Source organism: Ranitomeya imitator, chromosome 2, assembly GCF_032444005.1.
Source record: "Ranitomeya imitator isolate aRanImi1 chromosome 2, aRanImi1.pri, whole genome shotgun sequence".
Lineage (NCBI taxonomy): Eukaryota > Metazoa > Chordata > Amphibia > Anura > Dendrobatidae > Ranitomeya > Ranitomeya imitator.
The window spans coordinates 138200234-138223688 of record NC_091283.1 but is presented as its reverse complement, the minus strand read 5'-3'; the positions used below and the strand labels follow the sequence as shown (position 1 = coordinate 138223688).

Below are 23455 nucleotides of genomic sequence, written 5' to 3'. Positions count from 1 at the left end.
TTGCATTGCGCACGTGTCAACTATGGAGCACAAGTACTCTAAATAACTCCCTGTTGTCTGCAATACGTTAGTGAATTAGAGTGTGTGCGCCATAGTTGGCGCGTGCGCAATGCAATCTTCGGTCGCGCACGCGCCAACTATGGCGCACACACTCCAATTCACTAACATATTGCAGACAACAAGGACGGACGGGGTGGAGAAATGATGAAACACCACCCATCGGACAGGTAAAAAGTCATTTTAATATCCCGCCAATTTGGGGCGACAGAGTCCCTTTAAGAACAGGGAAACAAAAGGGACTTGAAATTGATCTTGTTAACTTTGATAATTGCTACAACTTTTATGACCCGACAATGCCATCAAGGTGAGAAAAGTTTATTTCACACTGTAGTGTCAAAAGTCACACCCGAAACAGTACCTGCAGGACTGATATGTGGAAGATTTTCTGTCATAGATTCCTGTGTACAATCCACTGCGTATTACAGGCATGGCATTGTGCAGGATATTACATGCAATTGCATGCTGCAGAGAGGAAAAAAAAAAAAAAATACTAAACCTAGCAGCAGAAGGAGTTTTACATTGTGGACTTGAAATTCACAATGGGACTTTATTTTTGAAAGATTTAACTGTGGCTTTCGCTCTTTGAAAAAGCAAAAGTTCTGGAAACCTGCATCCCCCCCCCCCCCATAAAAAAAATTCTGCATCAGTTGATCTAGATTTTGCCTTCATGATGGGATACCTTTTAGGTCAAGACACTATATTAAAAAGTACCAAGCACCACTTAAAGGGGGTATTAAGAACATAGACCCCCTCCCCCCATAACTTCCTCATGCCTCTCAAAAGCGGTCAGACTTCTACTGCTGGCAATTCTTCAGCATCCTGGAAGTGATGTAACGGCGTGTCACTGCTGACATGTTGATTGACAGCAGACTCCACACTGCATTAGGCAAAGCCGGCTGTCAATCAACATGACGTCAGCAGTAACGCCCCATCGAGAGCAGAGAAAACGGCTGTGTAGACGTGCCTTCACACTAAGGAGGAGCAGTCCATGACCGCTCTGAGCTGGGAGAGATCGGAGCAGGGTAGCAGAGGCAGGTAGGTGGCCACTACCTGCTGATAAATGTTTAACCCCTTAGAGAAAACAAAAAAAAAAAAGTTATGAATAACCCTTTTAAGAAATTAGTAGCCTACAACTATAAGTCATGATCACTAGGGAGGAAATTGTGTATGTAAAAACATTAAGATGCAAGACATTTAACAATTCCCCATATATTATGCAAGATATAGAAAACAAAAACCTCAAACCACATGAGATAGCAAAAAATAAATTACACTCACAAAAAAAAATAAAAAATTGTACCTTTTCATTCAGTTCCCACAGTATAAGGAATACAATTACTACTGCACGGGGCGGGGGGGGAAGAGTGTACAATTATTGGAGTGCCCTGGGCTGCAATAAACCTTACTATGACCCTAAACTCCAGAAACCCTTCTACTTAACAGGCCACAAGCCCCACTAGCGGGAATGCTGGCGATGCGCTCCCGCGTACTGCTGTGCATGCATATTTCAGACAAAATGCTCTCTAATTGTCTGGAAACGCTCACTAAAGAGTGCAAACCTCAAACTTTTCTTTGGTTGCTTTGTAGATTACATAGTAACACACATGGACCTGCTATGACCGCAGCGCTCCTGCTAACATCTCGACTACGCCACTTTTACACGTGCGAAAAAGTTCAGATTTACAAAGCATATTGCACAGTAAACACTGTGGTTGGTGCTCATAAAGGTCTGCCCCAGGTCTGGGCTGGTGGTGTCCCGATGACTTACATGTAATATAATAGTCCTGGTTTCTTTTGAACTCTAGGCCCATGTAGTTTGGACTAAATTCCTGGAACTTGATGGTGAAACGAAATTCCTTCTCAGGTATGTTGCAGGTGACCAAGACATTGGGGTCCATAACTGTACTACATGAATCTGCCTGGTCTCTGCGCACCATGTACAACTTGTAATACTCATAAGGCCGCGATGGCTCCCCCTTGGGGCAAATAATGTCCAAACGGTCTCCAATCTCTGGGTATAAAACCAAGCCTTTTCCAGGTAGAAACCTGCAAGAAACAAAAACATAGATTAGAACAGGAGATTTATGGCAATTCTTTAGCAGCCACCCCATGAGCATCATCTGTTCCAACATACAACCACACCTTCAGACGTTTCCCACATTCATCACACCTCTCATTTTCATTATGTAGCTCACCGCCCAACCTGTAACTTCCTCAATCTTATGTCCCATCATGAAGGCACAAATGTAGAGAAGGTGCAGAATGAGGAAACATCCAAGATGAGATCAAATATGTAATCAGAACATCAAGAGCCTGCAGCAAGGAAGCAGGAACCGGGAGCTCCAGAAGCCAAGACACTGCAGGAGTTTAAGACAGGGTTTGGCATTTGGACATCACCCAACATTAACAAAACATGTGAGGAGACTGGGAGTGTGTATGCTGCTGGCTTACAGGCAGCTGGCATCACACAGTCTTCGTAAGACACCTCCATGCTGCTCCAAGTAGGTCAGGTAAGGCTGGAAACTTGATCTTGGCGTACAAGGTCAGGTAGCAGTCTCTCCTTCCCGTATACTGCCCAAAAGAGAAAGTCAATCAAATCTGAGAAACGCACATGGTAGGAATGAAGGAGGAAAGGGTGTCTAGTCTCAGGTGGCCAAGCCTGTAGGTGTAGATGAGTACACGTGTGAATCATCGGAGTCTGTCTGAACCCCCAGGCGGCTTCACACAGGAGATAACAGCCCAATGCAGCAATTTGTACACCTGTAAAGAACTGCCATGAATTTACTTTATCTACCTGGGGAGAAGACAAAATCCCCCAAAGATAACTCAAAGCAGATGTATTCTACACCTGAAAGCTGAGCTTTGCTTCCTAACCTTCCAGGGGCAGTGCCAACATGTCGGTGACCCACGGGTCATTTACAGAACAGAAACCCTGCTTTCTCCACGTCAATACGGGATTACAGCGCTAATATAAACGTATGGCCAGTGAGGGAGATAAAATGATATTTCATTAGACTCTTATTCCGTCTGGAGAGCGTTACTTGGTCACCAGCACGTTTGTTTGCCTAATGGCTGCAATCTTATTTATAGCACAATAAAGACAGGTTTACCACGAAAACGAGTCTCGTTAAATATTTAACCACATGGTTGCCAGAGTCAGCCATATCCGATTACTCGTCCCAGCAGAAGCCTTACAACGAAGGTTTCCAGCCCCAGGAGGGAGCAGCGACACGCACTTCATGCTCCGATGCACATTTCAGGACACGGAAATTCACTTGTTCACTTAAATAACATAACTTCCACTGCAAACAATCTCTTACAAGAGGCTACGCGAAAGGCAATTTACATGGAAGTCTTCATTCAGTAATAGCAGGTTCCTAAACCAAGGAAGATTAGGTCTGCGCAAGAGAACACTGAGAAGAACACTAAGATCGACGCTTACTAGATAATACTGACCTCCAAAGAATCATTGATAAATGATAAAGAATAAACAGATCTGTCTAGGACCAATAGCACCTACCATTCGGTGACAACAAACTAACACCCCAACATGCGACTAGCCTGGATGGTCTCAATAGGCCACAAAACCGGAGATTCTGAGAGCCCATCGTTCTCCTTACATGTGTAAGAAAACTGATGAGCAATCGAACAATTTGGCATAAGAGCCAAATGCACCTTTGGGTGTCCACTCCATAGCACACTATATGCCCATTTAATTAGAGTAAAAAATAAATAAGGTTGAACATCAATCTACGACAATTTGACACTCTTCATAAGTCATAAAAAGTCACCGCTGTCAAGGGTACGAAGTGGTTAATGCGCGAGTCACTTAGTATACAGGGGAGGTCTCGGCCCTTCTGGGTTTATATAAAAGATATATTTCTACACACAAACATATATATTGCAGTCTCCAGGGAAAGACATAAAGCCTCGGCAGGGCGTCCCCCAGCAAATTGAGACACCGAACACAAAGGCAGTCTCACAGGAGCCAGTTAGCTCTGCACATTCCTCTCTCCCCGGTTCCTTGGGAGAGCTATCAGGTGGCAGGCCCCAATTTTCTTATTGTTCAGGGAGGTGTTTTCTGATGGGAAAGGTGAAGAGGGGATTTGTGAGGTCTGAAAAATGATCCCTTCGAGTTGGGTAAACAAGAAATGCTTTGTTGCTAGGCCGGATTCACAAGCGGTGTGTTTAATGTGTGTATGGTGACATGCGTGGACCTGCGTGCACAGCGCGGTTAGAGACATCATTCTCGCAAAGCCTGCCGATAGCGTCCCTCAGGAAGACGAAGGCTCATGGGATGAAGGCTCCAGATCTGCGCATTTCCATATTTTGATCAATACACAAAACTATTTCACAGGCAGGAAAGTATCACTGTGGTTCAGGCTGTCATTCAAGTCCTCCTTTAGTGACATTGGGGAAGGAGTTCACAAAAAAAAAAAAGTTAGAAGTAAGTTGCCAGGCTGGAACCTCTGCCTGACAAGTTCATGAATATTAAAATGGAAAATCTGCATATCCTTAGGGCTTTAGGCTCCACTGGGGGTGGGAAAGAAATCTGTTGTGTGTGTGCCGGGAGGGGGAGAACAAGGATCCCCCCAGTCTTTGCCTGACAAATCCTTTTCACGTCCCGGCTCGGCTTTTGTTTTAGGATTTCCACGATTGTGCTGGGGTCTCTAAAGCCGTGTTATCTCATTACGTTCCACAGCTCTCAATACTGGTGATTTGCATATGAGAGAGTCTAAACAAGCCCCCCTCTCAAGTCCCCACAACACTCCTTACCCTCATGAAGTGGGCAAGTTAACGATCAAAGCGGTGTAATGTGGCTTACATTCCTCCTCCATTCAGCCGCATAAAGGCTGGCACAGAGGGGGTGGGACTGCCAAGCCAGTTGGCAACAGGGCAAGAAAAGTAGAACAAAAGCCAATAAATCTCCAAGAATTCATAGCGAATGACCAGTCACCGGCCCCATCTGCTTCACCTGACACCATTTCATCAGGTATCAAAAAGAATAGGCATGACGGTAACAAACCTCGCCTAAGAGGTTATGGATAATAATCCCGGGTCTGAAGAGCCTAAAATCTCATTTCTGGCTGTTCCACTGAATATTCTGGGCCAAAATCAGGAATACTCAAAAGGGGAAAGTCTGATCCAAATTGGGAAAATTGTCCCACCATCACTATAGGTATAAGACTGTGCTCACATGTAGTGCAAATTCCGTGGCCTTTTATCTCCCAATTTTCTGCAGGTACAACAATACACAATTTTGTGTTTTTGCCACGTTTTCCCCTATTTGATGCAGATTTGAAGATCCATTCTTAGTGCATTTTTTTTCTACAGAAAAGTTTTGATTTTGCCCTTAATACCTGCCTTTTTTTTTGAGGCTCCACGTAGAAGCCTATAGAGAAACACCAAAACCGCCCAATGATCGGGAGTTTAAGAAAATCACAGCCACTTTTCTTGGACAGTTAGGCAGAAGATTTTCTGCACAAAACACAAAGTTGAAAAAAACAAAAATAACACATTATTATAATGCTATGTGGCACTCTGGCCTAGTGTGCAAAAAGAATTACATTTTGCATTGACTATAGAAGGCAGATAACTAATTTTTCTAGAAATTGGCTAAGAGGGCCTAACTTCCGCTGTTTGCTACGGACGTGTACGAAGGTCTTTTTGCCTGGCTACTAGACTGGCCTGTAAAGACTTACAGTAATTTGACTTTCATGACTAATATAACTAGCCTAATAAATTATCTGACAGATTATGTCCAGTTTGGTTTGCTTTCACATCCCTTATGATGAAATTCAGTGGCGGGATTGAATATTTTTGTAACATTATTGTTGATTACTCCCAAGAGGGCAAAGTCACTAAGCAGAACATTAAAACGACAAAGGAAATGACAATCAATATATTTAGTAACACAGGCTAGTTTTTATTCCATCTGGGCCACATGGCTTGGTTGAATGATCCGCTAAATTGGAACTGTGCGGAAAAAAAATGTCACTTCATTCCAGTTAATCACGCCTCCCTTCCAGGAATACTTCTCTATGCAAGATACAGGGCATTACAATGGAGAAATGGGGCTAGGCAAACAAGACCATGGAGAATTCTGAGTGTAACATCTTTAAGGTACCTTCACACGATTTCGTTAACGATATCGTTGCAACGCCACGCTTTTTGTGACGTAGCAACGATCCCGCTAACGATCTCGTTATGTGTGACGGCGACCAACGATCAGGCCCCTGCTGGGAGATCATTGGTCGTTGGGGAATGATCAGGACCTTTTTTTGGTCGCTGATCACCCGCTGTCATCGCTGGATCGGCGTGTGTGACGCCGATCCAGCGATATGTTCACTTGTAACCAGGGTAAATATCGGGTTACTAAGCGCAGGGCCGCGCTTAGTAACCCGATATTTACCCTGGTTACCATTCTAAAAGTAAAAAAACAAAAAAAAAAAAAAACACTACATACTTACATTCCGATGTCTGTCTTGTCCCCCGCCATCAGCTTCCCTGCACTGACAGTCAGCGCCGGCCGTAAAGCAGAGCACAGCGGTGACGTCACCGCTGTGCTCTGCTCTGCTTTACGGCCGGCGCGCTGACAGTCAGTGCGGGAAGCTGACGGCGGGGGACGTGACAGACATCGGAATGTAAGTATGTAGTGTTTTGTTTTTACTTTTACAATGGTAACCAGGGTAAATATCAGGTTACTAAGTGCGACCCTGCGCTTAGTAACCCGATGTTTACCCTGGTTACCCGGGGACTTCGGCATCGTTGAAGACAGTTTCAACGATGCTGAAGTCGTTCCCCTGATCGCTGGAGAGAGCTGTCTGTGTGACAGCTCCCCAGCGACCACACAACGACTTACCAACGATCACGGCCAGGTCGTATCGCTGGTCGTAATCGTTGGTAAGTCGTTTAGTGTAACGGTTACTTAAGTCCTAGAAAGTACGCAAACAGCATTATGGCATCTTGTTACTCACTTTCTGACCTCTAGTAACTTCAAAGCACAAATAATAAAATCTATCAACTATGGAAAACTATTTTAGAATAATATATGCATTAAAATGCAGTTCTCAAAAACCAGTGTAGTATTGGGTTATCCGCAGACCTGCTAAGCGAGGGATTTGCCAAATTTGGTGCCAGGTTTGTACACCTTTTTGGTTTATTTTCCATTGATTTTCATCTGCATGTAATGCCAAGTTTGCAATCAATAAAAGAATTGGTCGAAAACCTGGAAACTTATCTTATCCTCATCTATTATAAGCCTGAATTTATAAAAATGGCCAACGTTCCAGGCACTTTAATATCTTGCTGATGCACAAAATAAAAAATAAATCTCCACTATTAAATCTACTGTTGAAGGGGGAGAGCAAAAAAAAAAAAAAAAAAGGCATCATTAAATAGTTTAATGAGGTTTGTAAAGACAGGACGCAGCCTGTGCAAGGTGTGCCAAGCATGCACTATTTCCATCATCTAAAAAGGTATTTAAAGAGGAAAAAAAAAAAAAAAAAAAAAGAAACACACTAAACATAATGGCATAGAGAAGATGCCCTTTTCCGTAGACAGACGCCCAGACGTAAAATGAGGGTCTAATTCTATGACACAATTGTCTACAAACTGCAGGGCAACTCCTAACACATTTTACAACATTGTTATGTTGTCGGGGAATTAACTGTTCACCATCAGCATTCCCCAGTGTCACAGATGCCTCTTTTATTGGCAAAAATCATTGAGACGCAGCACTTGACAAATCACTAGAATGCTTTAGTCATTTTCTTTGTAAATGCCTCGTAGTTATGCAATAAAAAACAAAAAAAAAAAAAGAAAGGCCCCCGGCTCAGAAGACCCCTTTACTTGCCTCCTATAAATGCTAGCCTCAGGATCCTGGCCACAAGGTCACAGGATGTCGGCATACTAGCCATTGTGACGTGCATGTTCTCTTCAAGTTCTACCTCTAGATATTCAAGATCAACAATAGATGGATGATTGGGAGGTGACGGAGCTTCTGAAAGAAGGACACCGATTTTCTAGGACAGGGCTGGTAGTCATTTGTTTTACTTCTACTAGTCGGCCCATGCAAAATTTTCACACATTGGTTGTTGGGGGTCGCAGGCAATTTCAGGAAAAGTAAGCTGGTCAAATGTAAATGTATTTAATGAGATGATGTTTTCACGAATATTTGAGCCCATGGACCCATTCTATGTCCATTTTGCAGGTCGGCAAGAAAATCTCACCATACGGATGTCACACGGATGCTTACATGCGAGAAAATCGCATCCTCGCGCTGCACACAGATGACATACGGATCATTGTTCAGGGAACACTTCTGCGATTCTCATCCGTGTAAAACGGACCGATTTTTTTTTTATACGTTGTGTGCGACTCCAGCCTAAAGGAGATCCCCCACCATCAAACATAATGGTATTTTACTTGCTGATCAGAAGGGGTCCGATTGTCAGGACCTTGCAGAAGAACAGGGCCCGCAGCATTTTTTTCCCCTTCACAGCAGCACTGCCATCTATCTGCAGTGTAGGGAAGTGCAACACCGCCCTATCTATGTGAACGGAGCAGCTCCCTGTACAGCAGTGCCACTGACAGTAAAAATGGAGAATTGACCCCATAACTGAACGTATTTACACCATTGTATAATAATTGGGATTATCCCTTTAAAAAAAAATTAATATCTGCAGATTATTTTACATTTTTTTCCCCCAAGGGGTGGTTTATTTTTTTTTTTCAATTTTTGTAAGGTTGTTACCACCAATCTCTCCCATCGGGAAACAATGTACAGTCTGAGTTATGTCAACACTGCAGTTTTTTTTTTTTTAAACTTGGAACCAGAGGTGACTCCAGGTCACCAATAAGCTGCCACCTGAGAAGGAAGATAAGACTTTTCAATGACTGTCCAATAATACAGAAAATCTGATGGTTCAGAACCTGTCTGGTCCCTTTTAAGGTACCGTCACACTTAGCGACGCTGCAGCGATACCGACAACGATCCGGATCGCTGCAGCGTCGCTGTTTGATCGCTGGAGAGCTGTCACACAGACCGCTCTCCAGCGACCAACGATGCCGGTAACCAGGGTAAACATCGGGTAACTAAGCGCAGGGCCGCGCTTAGTAACCCGATGTTTACCCTGGTTACCATCCTAAAAGTAAAAAAAAACAAACACTACATACTTACCTACAGCCGTCTGTCCTCCAGCGCTGTGCTCTGCACTCCTCCTGTACTGTCTGTGTGAGCACAGCGGCCGGAAAGCAGAGCGGTGACGTCACCGCTCTGCTTTCCGGCTGACCGACGCTCACAGCCAGTACAGGAGGAGTGCAGAGCACAGCGCTGGAGGACAGACGGCTGTAGGTAAGTATGTAGTGTTTGTTTTTTTTACTTTTAGGATGGTAACCAGGGTAAACATCGGGTTACTAAGCGCGGCCCTGCGCTTAGTTACCCGATGTTTACCCTGGTTACCAGTGAAGACATCGCTGAATCGGTGTCACACACGCCGATTCAGCGATGTCTGCGGGGAGATCCAGCGACCAAATAAAGTTCTGGACTTTCTTCCCCGACCAGCGACAGCACAGCAGGGGCCTGATCGCTGCTGCCTGTCACACTGGACGATATCGCTAGCGAGGACGCTGCAACGTCACGGATCGCTAGCGATATCGTCTAGTGTGACGGTACCTTTAGGCTGCATTCATTTATATCTTCAGTTTTAAAGCTGAAGTCTTAAACAGGTAAAGTTTTCCTTTTATTCTACTTCCACATATGCAGCAAATATTATATGCTGCAAATATTTTATATGTACCTGCCTGAAATCAGCAGGGCAAGGAGTTCGGCAAGCTGGAAAGCCCCCCCAAGGCAAATGTTAGGATTTGTTTCAGCTTTGTATTAGTATGCTTTGGGGTAGTGTGGTGCCACCTGCAGGTCATTTTTCCTTACTACAGGTTTATGAAAATTAACGTTTAAAGTGTATTTTGTGATCACATCGTGGATATGTGGTTTGTTTGGCTATTTTCTTGCTGAAGGGGGCAAATTTACCTTTCAAATGGTGTATCATTTGTGTGTGTGGGTGCAGTATGAACGGAGATACAAAGTAATCACCGAAAAAGTGTGTTTTGAAATATAGAAGGATTTTACTTCTATAGCACCATCATATTCCCCAGCGCTTTACAGACATCATCACTGTCCCCTTAAGGGAATAGAGATTGAGTCCTATCAGTATGTCTTTGGATTATGGGAGGTGAAGAACCCCGGAAGGAACCCACACAAATACAGGGAGAACATACAAACTCCTTGCAGATGTTGTCCTTGGAGGGTTTTGAACCCAGGACCCCAGTGCTGCAAAGCAACAGTGCCAACGAATGAGCCACCGATGTTGCCCAATGTATTTATAATTAGCAAAAACATTCCCGCGGCTTTGTCCTTATATTCACAAATGTGATGAGATTAGGCAGAATTTCTGGAGACAAGCACATCTCAGAGTGAAAGTCTCTTGGACCTAGAAAGCTCTGGCAGTTATTGTGCAAGTACGTCATCACGTCATGCAACGGTCAACAGTCAAGTAAATTGGCATTAACTATGGATGTCAAAAATTTGCCAAGTAATGAGTTGCTTTAAAGATCTTAAAACCTTTACAAAATAGGTCATACCAAAATGTAGGTATAAGGCTTGATTTATATTGCAAGTGCTTGCTTTCCTATATGACCATACACATTAAGTGTGGTCATATCGCTAAAAAGAGTAAAAAAAAACAAGAAGCTATCATATTTGGGTGGTAATGTACCGGCGAACCCTGAAGTGCACCTCCTTCAGCACTGCTTGGGTTAATTACAAGGGAAAAATATCTTGCCAAGCGAGCCCAAGGATGAATAGTGAAGCTCTGTATCATTACGTAATACTGATCAAGGGGCGCACGGCTACCACACAGAGCTCCACTATAGGAAGTGCGGCATAAACGATCTGGGCAACAGCAGACACTGGATCTCCACAGTCATGTGGCCGAGGTACACAGCCGGGGCGGAGAGGACCTTACTGTGAGAACCAAACCCCCAGCCCTGCTAATTAAAAAAAACTCCTCCCCCGAGGCCAGTATGGGGGAAATGAAGGAGTCTATATACTTGAGACAAGTATAGCTCTATTGTCTGGGGTTAAAGGGTGACTCTTAATGGACTGTCCAAGACAAGGGACAGGCAGAACTCTTTGTGCCTCTATTCCTTCTGCTTATTCACGTGGCTTCCCCCTTACAGACACACTTAAGCCCTCTTCTGTCTCGCACACCGGCCTGTATTGATGTGCGCTCTCCACACCCACTTTCTGGTCTCTAAATGGATTTACAAGATTCACCAGTGAGGCAGAAACCAGTTTCTATAGTAACCTTTGCTCCTTCACCCCCTACTATACCCTACTCTCCCTCCTTCCCCGATATCTCCTTGTCGACCCTAGGCTATTCTCCCTCCTTCCCCAATATCTCCATGTCTTCTTGATCACTGGCTTCTCACCTCAGAGTTGAGAAGGGATGAAAAATAGAAAAAACACCTCCACAGTAACGCCTCTTCTAACAATGAGGTAGAGGAGAAAGCTGCTGCAAAACTCACTCAAATCATCTTGCAAGCCCACAGTGCCCAATGATTTGTGTCATCAGATTTTGGCTAGGACTACATGGTAACTTTAGCCACACGACACGAAGATCACTTAGGAATTGGCAATGAGCTTGCATGTGACCAAAAGCTGAAACCTACAGGATCTTGGGCCATGTTGCCGCAGTAGAAGTTGTAAGTGACCAAGTTACTCATGACATGGCTGCTTCTATGCGATCCAGTCCACGTAACTATTCACAGGATGCGGTCATGTTAATAAGACCCTACACAACCTTGAGAACACAAGACCCCTCTCCATCGTACAGCAACAAACACCATATATAAAACAAAGGCAGGATGGGGCTGAAGGACACAGGAGAAGCCTACTACACAGGCCCAGCAGTGCATGCGGGGAAAGGTTGCCCACCCAAATGTAATTCCGAGAACTATCCAATGTAACATGCTACAGCAATTAGGTGGTTTATAATACTACCTGCAATAAAGGCAAAAAGACAATATTCTCCACAAGGTGTTAAAAGTAATAAAGTTGAAAGGGTTAAGGCCCATTAGGCCCCATTTTCCATCAGGATCTCCTGCCTGCACCAGACAACAGAACTTGAGGCTCATTGTCTCTTTTCTAGCGCCAATTAAAAGCCGGGCCTGTCACTCACATCATTCAGGGATTTTTTTTGTTCCTTTACTGTCATTTCCTGTCAAGTAAACTTCTTTCTGCCCATGCCTCCCTCCTATGCAATGAAAAGAACTAGTGGCGGCCCACCCTCTTACCTCATTCCCAGCATGGGAGATGAAGTCCCGCAGTGAGGGAGTGCAAAGCTCCTGGGCAAAAAGGCAATTCTTTTGACAACATTCACAAATCACAGAGCCGCTAGGCCTGCAGGGAGATTAGGCCAAGACACCATTGCCAATGTTCTAGCATCTTATGGCAGACATATGGTGGCCCACTATTTGCCACTTTTCACATAAGGGCAATAGCAGCTTTCAAGAACGTGACATGTAACTACTCGGCTATAAGTCATCCTAACAAGATTTACGTGACCAATTTGCAGCTTTTGTGTCAGATCTCTCACATGAGGAAAAAGCGAATCCTATTCGGGCATCAGTCTCCTGCAGCTCCCAGTGGCCGCTCCCCCATTGGGCTCTATACGTAGGCCGGCAGGCATGATGGCTCCTCGCCACATGAGAATCAGGGAACAGCCGAGTTATATAGGCTCTTAGATTTTATAATATCCATAACTGGATTTTGCTGCAAATACACAGGTAATACCCAACACTAAGATGTTTGAAAATTCTCACCATTTCTTCTTTACTGTTGAATTAAATGGAGAATATCTACAACCAAATCAACGACATACTTGGACAAAAAGACATAAAAAACTAAAGAATATGCAGCTCTTCTGTTCCTGGCAAATTTACCGCAAAGGCTTTCCCCTATACATTAGTCTAAAATAGTCCGAAACCACCAATATCATTGGGTCTAATGCGTATCGGAGTCTCCAGATTCTCCCCTGACCCGTTAATTAATAAGGAGATAAGCCACTGAGCTAGAGCTGTCTGGCAGAGACTTTCCCAGATCCACACCTGGGTTTATTAACTTTAGACTGAGCCGAGCTTTCGTGTATATGGAGAAGTCGGGAGAGATAGCCGATGGACGAGCACCAATTCAGCCATCGCATGTGTCTGGGGACCCTTACTCTTCATGTTCACAATGGTGTCATGGCGTCAATTTCTAATGGAAACTCATGAATCATAATGACCACAAGTAAATCAATTACGTAGACTGCAATAGGGGAAGACCACGCTCATGGACTTCGTACAGGACAATGAACAAACAAAACCCATCAGACGGGGAGGCAGCCTTTATTGTTTAAGCAGAGTGAAAATAGTTTACTTTTCCCAGGGATCCAAAAGGGCAAAATTCACTCTTTAAATGGAGCACCAGCCTCCCATTACAGCAGATACATGGATTATGGCACAATTGCGCTCATGCAGACAGCTGGGGAATGGTCAGCGTCTTCATTCTGACCACTGAACTCTGACTAGGTGTTACTTATTGACCGAGCAGCAATAAACACATGAGATCAGGTAAAGGTCCACCTCCACCACTATGTAGCCCGACATCAGGCTTACAGCCATGAAACATGCTGACAATTGAAACAATGGAATTTGTTTAAGAAAAATGAAGATATGGGGAACAATAAAAGTGAGTCCATTAACCCCATTACACGTCATAGGTCTTATCCTCATGATGACCACAATAAACTCACACTTTTCACTCTTTAGTCCATTGACACGGCCTTGAAAGCAGAGACAACAAATCTTAAAAAGGCGCTCTGCAAGATTTACCTTGAAGAACAGAGGTATAAAAACTCTTACAAGGCTGAGAGATGAAGCTTGCCCCAGCCGAGAAGGTCGTCACCATGCATCTTATATGCAACAGGGTACAAAAAAAAAAAAAAGCCGCTTCTTCGAAATCTCCAAGAAACCTGAAGACCTCATGTATTTACGAGTGCCTTGTTGAAAATATGATGCGACATGCCAAAAAATGTAAATTCCGAAACAGATTGTGTTTACCAGCTGTGTACCAACCAGATGATTGGCCATTTAACCCTTCCAGAGAACAGTATCCAGTGCCCACCAAGTACTCCTTTCCTCTCAAACAATAAAGGGATTAAAATCCAAATGAATTCTTGTCCCACCCTTCACCAAGTTCTTCTTCCTAATTCTTGCCATCTTAATTATACCCTCGCCTCCTGTCCCCCCAAAGGAATTCCAGGCAGCCTCGGGCTCCCTCTGTATAATTTGCATCCAATTACTGCAGATTTCTATTCACAGACTCATTGAGAGTGAGAGGACTCTGAACAAGAGTGACAGGGGGAGGGAGCTAAGCATTATACACCCCCCCACCCTCGGTATCCTTCCAATTTCTTTATTTCAAAAAGATGGATAAAGTGCAGGGACCATGACAAATTTCACAAAGCCCCCCACCTTCTTCAGCGAGCCTCTCAAGAGAACAAGATGGGGGTTGATGAAAAGGATCAGGGAAGGGAGGTGCTGGGTCCAGGGCAGCTAAGAAGAAATGTATGGGAGAGTTAATTTGCAGCTGGGAACATAGGAAATCCTCAAAATCTCAAATTAATGGAGCCAGAAGTTAATCACAATTCACACAACCAGGAATGATTTAGGCAGGGAATCTTCTTTTAAAAAAAGTACACGGAATTTGCAGATATGTTGAAGAAAACCATTATTGAGTGAGACACCTTGCAAGAAAATTCTATATCACTCTGAAAAGCAGTATGCTGTAAAAGCTACCTGCTAAAAACTGCTGAGGTCACCAGCAAAATCTGGTACGTGACACCAGGGACTAGCTGGCAAAAAGCTCCATCCCTCTACGTCTTCATCTACAGAAAACCAAGGACCAGGAAAGGACAAGAGAAGATTTAATGTGAGACAATAGGTCAGCCGAGCTCTGAGAAACAATATCTTTCCATGACCTGAATGAAAGAAGCAGCAATAAAGCCATGACCTCTAATGAAAAACATCTAGAAAGAAGCAATTCCCAGTAGAAGAGCGTCCACTCCCACCCAATTCTCATTATGCCCCTTTAGTATTTTGAAGACTGCAGCTGAAGTGTAAAGTAATGAACTCCACGGCACATATAAAGCCTTCCATCACGGGAATATCATTTCAGAGGAATTAATGACAAGACACTTTATATTTGCTAATAAACCCATAACACAGATTATTCTTGTTCTACACGAGGCAATCTTCCGCTATACTCCACTTTGTCTGCTAGAAAACCGATTATTGAACGTCTAAATATTCAGCTTGTGCTCCAGGTTCCTCCTACACTAGTTAAGGCTAGACAGCCAGAACTGGCTCTCAATGAAGGTTACATGGTCGTGGAAATTTCATTAATGATGGACGCCCACTATATAATTGACTTGGAATGCGTTGTATATCAGCAGGCCATGGATTCCCGAGATGGAAACACATTAGTGAAACAATGATGAAGTAAATGGCCCAAAACCATTCGTACCAAGTTAAAAGCAAGCATGGGCTGCCAAGATGACACCAGGAGCAAAGCCAACTGTGGTGGCAATGCATTAATATTGCATATACCGGCATGGCCAGTGCACAGCATGGCATATGTAGGTAGCTCGCCGAAACCCCGCGGCAAACTTCTAAACAGGCAAGGTAACAAAAACGGCAAGGAGCCTACGTACGGACATAGCTTGCTCCTCATCGCAGGCCAAAGTGTAAAGCTTTGACCTCGGTCCGGTGAACAAAATCCTATGGATACACGTTATGCATTTGCTAGGCTCTGGGTACAAGGTTTAAGTATATGGATATGTCTGGGTGGTCTGCATTGGAGATTCACTTTTCAGATTAACTGATCACAGATATCCAGAAATCAGCTTTAATCTTTGCAGGAAACTCAATCAAAAGGGTTTGAAAAATGAAGCGTTGACCCATTTCCACTAAACTCAACAAGCTGTCGGTACAGGAGTGGAGGAGGTCTCGATCGTACTTCTTTCCGAACACTGTACTAGGCCATCTCTACTAATGTCAGAAAATCAATGGAGCAATATTGGAGAGCATGGGGATCGGGACACCTGTTCAAGTGGGGGTCTGAGCAGTTGGACTCCCCAGACATTTATCACAAATGCTGTGGATAAGTGATAAATATCTTTGGCATTTTTTTTTTTAGAATTTAGGGAATTCAGAGTTAAGAGGCTTATCAGCAGTCTATCCCTCTAAGTGATGCCCGAGGACATCTACAATTTCTAAAGGCCATTGAAAACAAAGCAAAACACAAAATTAGAATGCTCCATACCAAAGCCAGACACGCCAATCCTTTCAATGGGCACAGGTATCATTCATAAGTTATTTTTTCTGGTGGGGGAATGATGGAAGTGCTGAACTTTTAAAGAGTGAAGAGTAAGAGTAAAGGTAGTATTAGCAATCCAAGTACTGTCCAGGCATTGTACAACAGGAGGGTCTTCATCTGTGAACATCAGGATAAGAATGCTTGAGGCAAAGCTGTTAAATGGGACGTAGACATGTGCAGAGCAATCTTTTATTGCCTAAAGTTACAGAGTTGGAATATAAAATGCCAACCATGGAGCCTTCCTGCTGCTCGGGGAGGACAAGGTCTACAACAAAGCTGCCGACACAGAAAAATCTCTACGTGATCATACACCTCAGCAAGCTTTTATGACAGAGGCGCCATATGTAAAAGAGGGAATATGTAAAATGTAAGAGCACAAAAGGGACCATGTATGGGGGGGGGGGGGAAGAGACAGGTGTCAGAACTCAACAGCAGATACCAGCACACGGGCCGACTATGCTGGACACCCAACTTCTGCAGGCTAAGCGTCGTGACAGACACTTCATGAAATGTGGCGTTTTGTTGTTCAACATGGCCGTAATTACACCAGAAAGGACATTTCTGAGCCTAGAGACAAGCCGAGTGTGTGTAAATAGGGAGCGACACCTGTTAATTAACCCTTTGTGTGAAGCATGCACCTGTCACATAATGGGTGGGGAGGAGGGTGGATGTGAGCAACAGCTGTGCTGGTTTTAATTTGCAGAAATATAATTGGTCATTTCCTCCGCCATGAATGTAGAAGTATTCCCACAGCTCGAGAGGGGCACAAAAATATGGACAGTTGTTTGGGGTAAAAGAATTCAGTTTCCAAGTATACAACTGAAATTGATTAAAAAAATTAAAAAGGGTGGGTGTACATAAGAAAGAGGATTTTTGGGTAGAAAAACTATTCTACTAGGATTGCGGATTGTAATTTGAAGCACGTCAATTTGCCCTGTAAACATCTGCAATATCAACATGGCTGGTGCAGATTTTCCGTGGTAGAAAACACAGCTAATGTACATGAACACCAACAGAAAAAGATGGTACTATTATACATGAAAAGAAGTTAGTGTTCATCTGCTGCCGCTCACTTACACACTGGAGATGAGAGGTGTCAATCATTATGACTCCACATAACCACAATTGACAGGTATCGACACAGGACACACACACACACACACACACACACACACACACACACACAGGACACACACACACACAGGACACACACACACACACAGGACACACACACACACAGGACACACACACACACACAGGACACACACACACAGGACACACACAGGACACACACGACACACACACACACAGGACACACACACAGGACACACACACACACACAGGACACACACACACACACAGGACACACACACACACACACACACACAGGACACACACACAGGACACACACACAGGACACACACACAGGACACACACACAGGACACACACACAGGACACACACACAGGACACACACACAGGACACACACACAGGACACACACACAGGACACACACACAGGACACACACACAGGACACACACACAGGACACACACACAGGACACACAACATCCAAGGTGAAAGAGCAGCACTGGAAAACCCCTGCATTCTTTTCAGAGGGTCTGATAAGATGTTGGAGACATTGGTAATCAGGGGTGTAGACAGTCAGCAGCTCCCCAACTAAAAATGGCTGACAGATAAGAGTGAATAGGGAAAAGAAACCAGAGGCCGAGTGTTTCTTTTACAAAATAATTCAATTATAGCAAATGTTCATTTTTTTTTCATTTAATATGCCACCAAACAAAGGGATACTATAGGATTGTAGGTCTGGAAAGCAACTACTGCGCACTAGACGTGAGCCCTGAACAAGAAACAGAAGTGCCCTACGTAGTTGAGTGTTGACTGGCAGCAGACAGGCATGACCACCGGCTGAAATTGCCAGGTGAGCAAACAAAACCATTTTCGTCATGTGCTTAAGACATGCTGGAATGAGCTGTTTGGACATCTGATAATCTGACAGATTTTCTTTAAAACAGTGTTGTCCAGTTTATAGTCTATGTGCAATTGTTTGTAGGACACATTTAACCTTCACCACACCCATTAATGAAATTCAGAGGATCTACATAATGGATCCAAGGTGGCAATGACATTATTCCTTAAATATATGGATGACCCACCTCAGCCAGGATAAGGGGGGGCAGTAATTGTTTTGGTCCTGGAGCCACGGGAAAAAAAAAAAAAAAAAAAAAAAAAAAAAAAACACTAATTTTTTTTTTTTTTTTAAATCGATCTGATCTTAGAAAAGTTTTTTTTATTCAATGGTGAACAACATCTTTAATAACTCAATGCTCTTAACATCAAAGAAAAATACAGAAACTAAATCCAATTGTACTTAATGAACCTTTTTGCATTAACAGGCCATCTTCGCTGGTAGAAGTAGTAAGACAAAGAAATAATTCCACTATTAACAATTGCGATACATCTACTAAACCAATGTGTCCCGCAAGAGCACAGCCAGAGATAAATGCCCCAAAACTACAACCTAGAGGGGTGCAGAGGACTACTGAGCAGCAAAGTTATGGAAAGGGGTTCAGCTTCTCACATCACCGGCAAGAAGAGAAAATGATTCCGTTTTACAGTCTGGTCAATACAGATCATTAACAGTGTGTGCAGTCCGGAGGGGCAACACTCCCTGCGCTACCCCAACAAACACATTCCACGCCTTTGATCCTCAAGATGGCTAGGGTTTCTAGGGAGACCATGTCTTTCAGCGATCCACACCTGTGTCGACACAGGAGCGAGGCTCATTCCAAGGTCGGAGTTTAAAGGTTGATTTGGCAAAGAGATCTCATGAGGAATGGCTCACATTACAAGGCTTCCACCAAGACTTCATAGAAAGACTAAGGGAGCACTTACGATTTAGGGAAAAAAAAATTAAAACTTTCATCTCAATTACAAAAAGAAAAACTTTTCTTCAACCTTTCCAAGGTTGTAACGAACCTCTAATCCACTCGTAAGAATCTTGAATTAGGTTCCTCTGAAAAAAAGATGAAAACTATTAGTGCCGTACACATACAATTAGTGGTATGGCTAGGTAGACACTTGTACCTCAATTATACTTTTTTTAATTTTTAGATCCAGGGTTAATTCATTAAAGCTTTTACACCAGGATTCTGGCCTTCAAAGCATTATAAAGTTGCAAAATGTTGGCACAACTCAAGGCGGTGGTAAAGCTGTCTGACTTTAGGTGTCCAAGCCATTTTTGCGCAGCTCCAACAAAGTGCTCGGAGCATAGGTGGGTTATAGGCGTGTAGACTCCACTTGGCAAGTTTATGAAGAGCGGCGGAGTTCGGTACAGCACAGATCTTACTCCAGGAGGTACCGGAGAAAGATTGGTGACAATACGCACATGCCACATCATGCCTCGACTTAATGAATCGGAAGCATCGCACTTCAGCCTGTCCCCTCATCAAAACCAGAGTGAAGATCACCTATTTTGATGAATGGGGGCCCTTATGTGCTTGAAAAGTCTAGAGAAGGCGCCTTATGCAAATCAGGACGGATCCGGTGAACGACGGATGGAACGTGAAGCCATCCGTTACAATCCATCGCTAATACAAGTCTATGAGAAAAAAACGCATCCGGTGGCATCTGTTGCTGGATTCGTTTTTTTTTTTTTTTCAAAAATCGATGGATTGCGACGGATAGCAAAAAACTGATGTGTGAAAGGGGCGTTATGGAGCCTTCCAACACGGGCCAGCCATGGGGACAGAGGCCAAGTCCACTCTCCTCACAGAACAGATGCATGCACAGATGAGTAATAAGATGGCCGACAGGATTAGTATGAAGGATATGAGCCTTGTATTAACACTGAATAGGAGATGATAGGAGAAGGCTGTATCTGCAGAATTTACCAGAGAGTGCCGGATGGACGAGGAGGATATACCTCATGACAATGGCACAGAATGGTCATTACCTACATCACAGACTTCTCTGAGCAATTTCTGCCTCATCTCAACCTTTAATCTAAATGGGAGGTAAATGTTAAAAATCCTAGATGATGGCAGATAAATGAGAAAGCACATTGGACCTTCCCCTGTATGATCCACAGAGCAATTTAGAGAGAGTTCACGTTGGGTGCTCCGTTACACGACTCCCCGTCTTTGTAGCAGAGACCCCTCAGCTGTTGAGTCAGGCAACAGCAAGCAGAGGAACAAAGAGCTGAGGCAAAAGTGAGAAAGGCGAGGAGGCTCAGCAGGCTGGATTCCACACAGCAGCCCAGCTGGGATAGATTACCAGACACATAAAAGAAGGCCAAGAATGAATCCTGGGAAGACCAAGACACTCCCATGCCCAGAGGGAGACTTCCTTCATAACTGGACCACAGCTAGGCCAAGTCTGGACCGAGGAAACAGAACAGTCCATTAGTCAGGGCTAAAAAACGAAAGCCTTGAAGCTAATGAAACATACCATGAAAAGAAAAACGGACACAGACTTCACAAGGGTCTACTGCAGAAGGGGGCGTAGGAGGTACGTACACCAACAATCAGCGGTTTACAACCTAAAAAAGGGGGGTTTGTATGCGCACGTCAACCCAAAAACCTCTGCGGGTAATGATCAGATTAAATTAAAGCAAAGCACGCTGGGTTTTGTAGTTACAGACCACACTAGAAATCTCCCAGAAGACACATCTCGCCGCTCAGGCCAAGCACGCAGAAAAGAAAACAAAATTCCTGGCGCTGATTAGCTGCGGAATATTTCCAACTTCTAACTCAAGAGAATTATTGTTACAGGAGAAAAATAAAGGCGAATGGGGGTCATAAAAGGAAGGAAAGAGGGAGTGAAGAAGAAGAAATCGAGAAAGTAAATGAGTGAAATAGGCGAGGAGGCTGGAGGGGTCGCGGTAATGAGTTTAACAGACAGCAAACCCGTTTGGGAACATGAAAGGAGTGTCTGTAACGCAGTCATTACACGTTGTCACTTCCCTGGATCCTCTCCCAGGACTGGACGCTGTGCTACAACCAGACATGGATCTAAGCAGGGACCATGACTGGTGAATGGATAGCAGAGGGAACCTCCGCACTGAATCCCTGGGGCCCTCTAGTGGACACACAGCTGATTGCACTCCATCCAGCACTTGCAGAGGTGCTTGGACATCTTTTTACTGCACCCATGTGAGGATTCCTATGTGACCCTGCCCTTAGCCAACTGATCTCGGTTGCCCTCCTCCTCTCCAGTGCATGGGTCAAACACCGTCCTGCCTTCATTAATATAAGCATGGCCTAGACAGGTCACTGCCTCCAACAAGGTCAGCACCGCCATCTCCAACCGCTGTGAACATTCCACTGATCTGTATTGTATCCTACTTCAAAGCAGGGTACACATGGACAAAAGAGATGAAAAGTACCAAGTGCTGACCCTGGCAAAAGGCATCTTGGAGGGAGGAAAATCATTAGCTAGATATTTACAGACAGACGAGACTGCAAAACAAGCTTTCAAATAATGACCTCGCTAATGACCTCAGGTTAGCATCCTCAATAATCAGAACCTCCCACTCCCGTCTCCAAGACTTTACACGTGCTGCGCCGATTCTTTGGAATGCACTACCTAGGTTAATACGATTAATCCCCAATCCCCACAGTTTTAAGCGTGCCCTAAAAACTCATTTGTTCAGACTGGCCTACCGCCTCAATGCATTAACCTAACGATCCCTGTGTGGCCCATTTATAATAAAAAAAAAAAAAAAAAAAAAGGTTCCTCGCATCATGTTCTCATACACTTTATCAGTATTAGCCCTCTGTGTCTGTACTGCTACATACTTAGGCAGGTAACTGGTTCATGCAGCTTTACATGAACACCTGAGCCTTACACTATAGCTGGTCCGAATAACTAAAGCAATTGTTACCATCCACCTCTCGTGTCTCCCCTTTTCCCCATAGTTTGTAAGCTTGCGAGCAGGGCCCTCACTCCTCCTGGTATCTGTTTTGAACTGTATTTCTGTTATGCTGTAATGTCTATTGTCTGTACAAGTCCCCTCTATAATTTGTAAAGCGCTGCGGAATATGTTGGCGCTATATAAATAAAATTATTATTATTATATTATTTATTAAATATGGAAGCGATGATAAAAAGAAACTTAACGGACAACGAGGAAAGTGAACGAACAAAAGAAATGTAAAGCCGATCAATATTTGGTGTGATCATCTACGGACTTCAAAACGAAGATCTTTAAAAAGTTTAACAATGCAATTTTTTTCCAGACAAAAAAAACTAAAAGAAGAAGAAAAAAAAAAAGCCACAAGATTTAAGCAGCGACTCCCTTGGAGTAGGAGCTTGTGTAGAAATGTCTGGACAGCCCTCTGCTGGAGAAATCACTGAAACCCAGCACTGCTGGTAGAGGACCAGCACTGCTCCCGAGCTACAGCAGAGAAGCCATGCACCGATCTGATGGCGCTACGGATCCAGCACGGAAAGCGAGAATTTCCATATGCGTCATCTCCAGCCTACATACACTGTGCTGTGAGCGTAAATGGAAGTAATAAGCGTTTATGACAACCAGAGACTGGAAGGAGCTCACAAGCGCGGCACCGTTTAGTCCAGAACGTCACAGATTATTTTGTCAAACTGCAATTAAAAAAGATGACAGAAGAGAGAACATTGAGGTTAAAGCTCTAAGAACAGAGCTCACAGGGATAAAGGGCAGAGAAAGTTTCCCAGAACACATTTATTTGGTGGTCTACAGATCAGGAGGAGAACAAAGGCCTAAAAATACCCCAGACAGAGCTGCCCGCACACAGTCATCTGGAGAACACCCCGACATTAGACACCGATGTCCGAACTGATTGATTAGTTTGTTGTGACACCCAAAACTTGTCAGAGTTGCCGGGAGCATTCGGTAGCCCAGATTTGGTGGAGCC

The 23455-nt window shown here is 44.0% G+C and overlaps 1 protein-coding gene across 1 annotated transcript in view; it reads right to left on the bottom strand.

The window, feature by feature from the left end:
- The window catches only part of EFNB1 (ephrin B1), a 58354-nt gene that overhangs the window by 20571 nt on the left and 14328 nt on the right, over positions 1-23455 (bottom strand). Inside the window, exon 2 of the mRNA XM_069747332.1 lies at positions 1829-2106. Within this exon, the coding sequence (XP_069603433.1) occupies positions 1829-2106 (278 nt within the window). The remainder of the gene's footprint in view (positions 1-1828; positions 2107-23455) is intronic.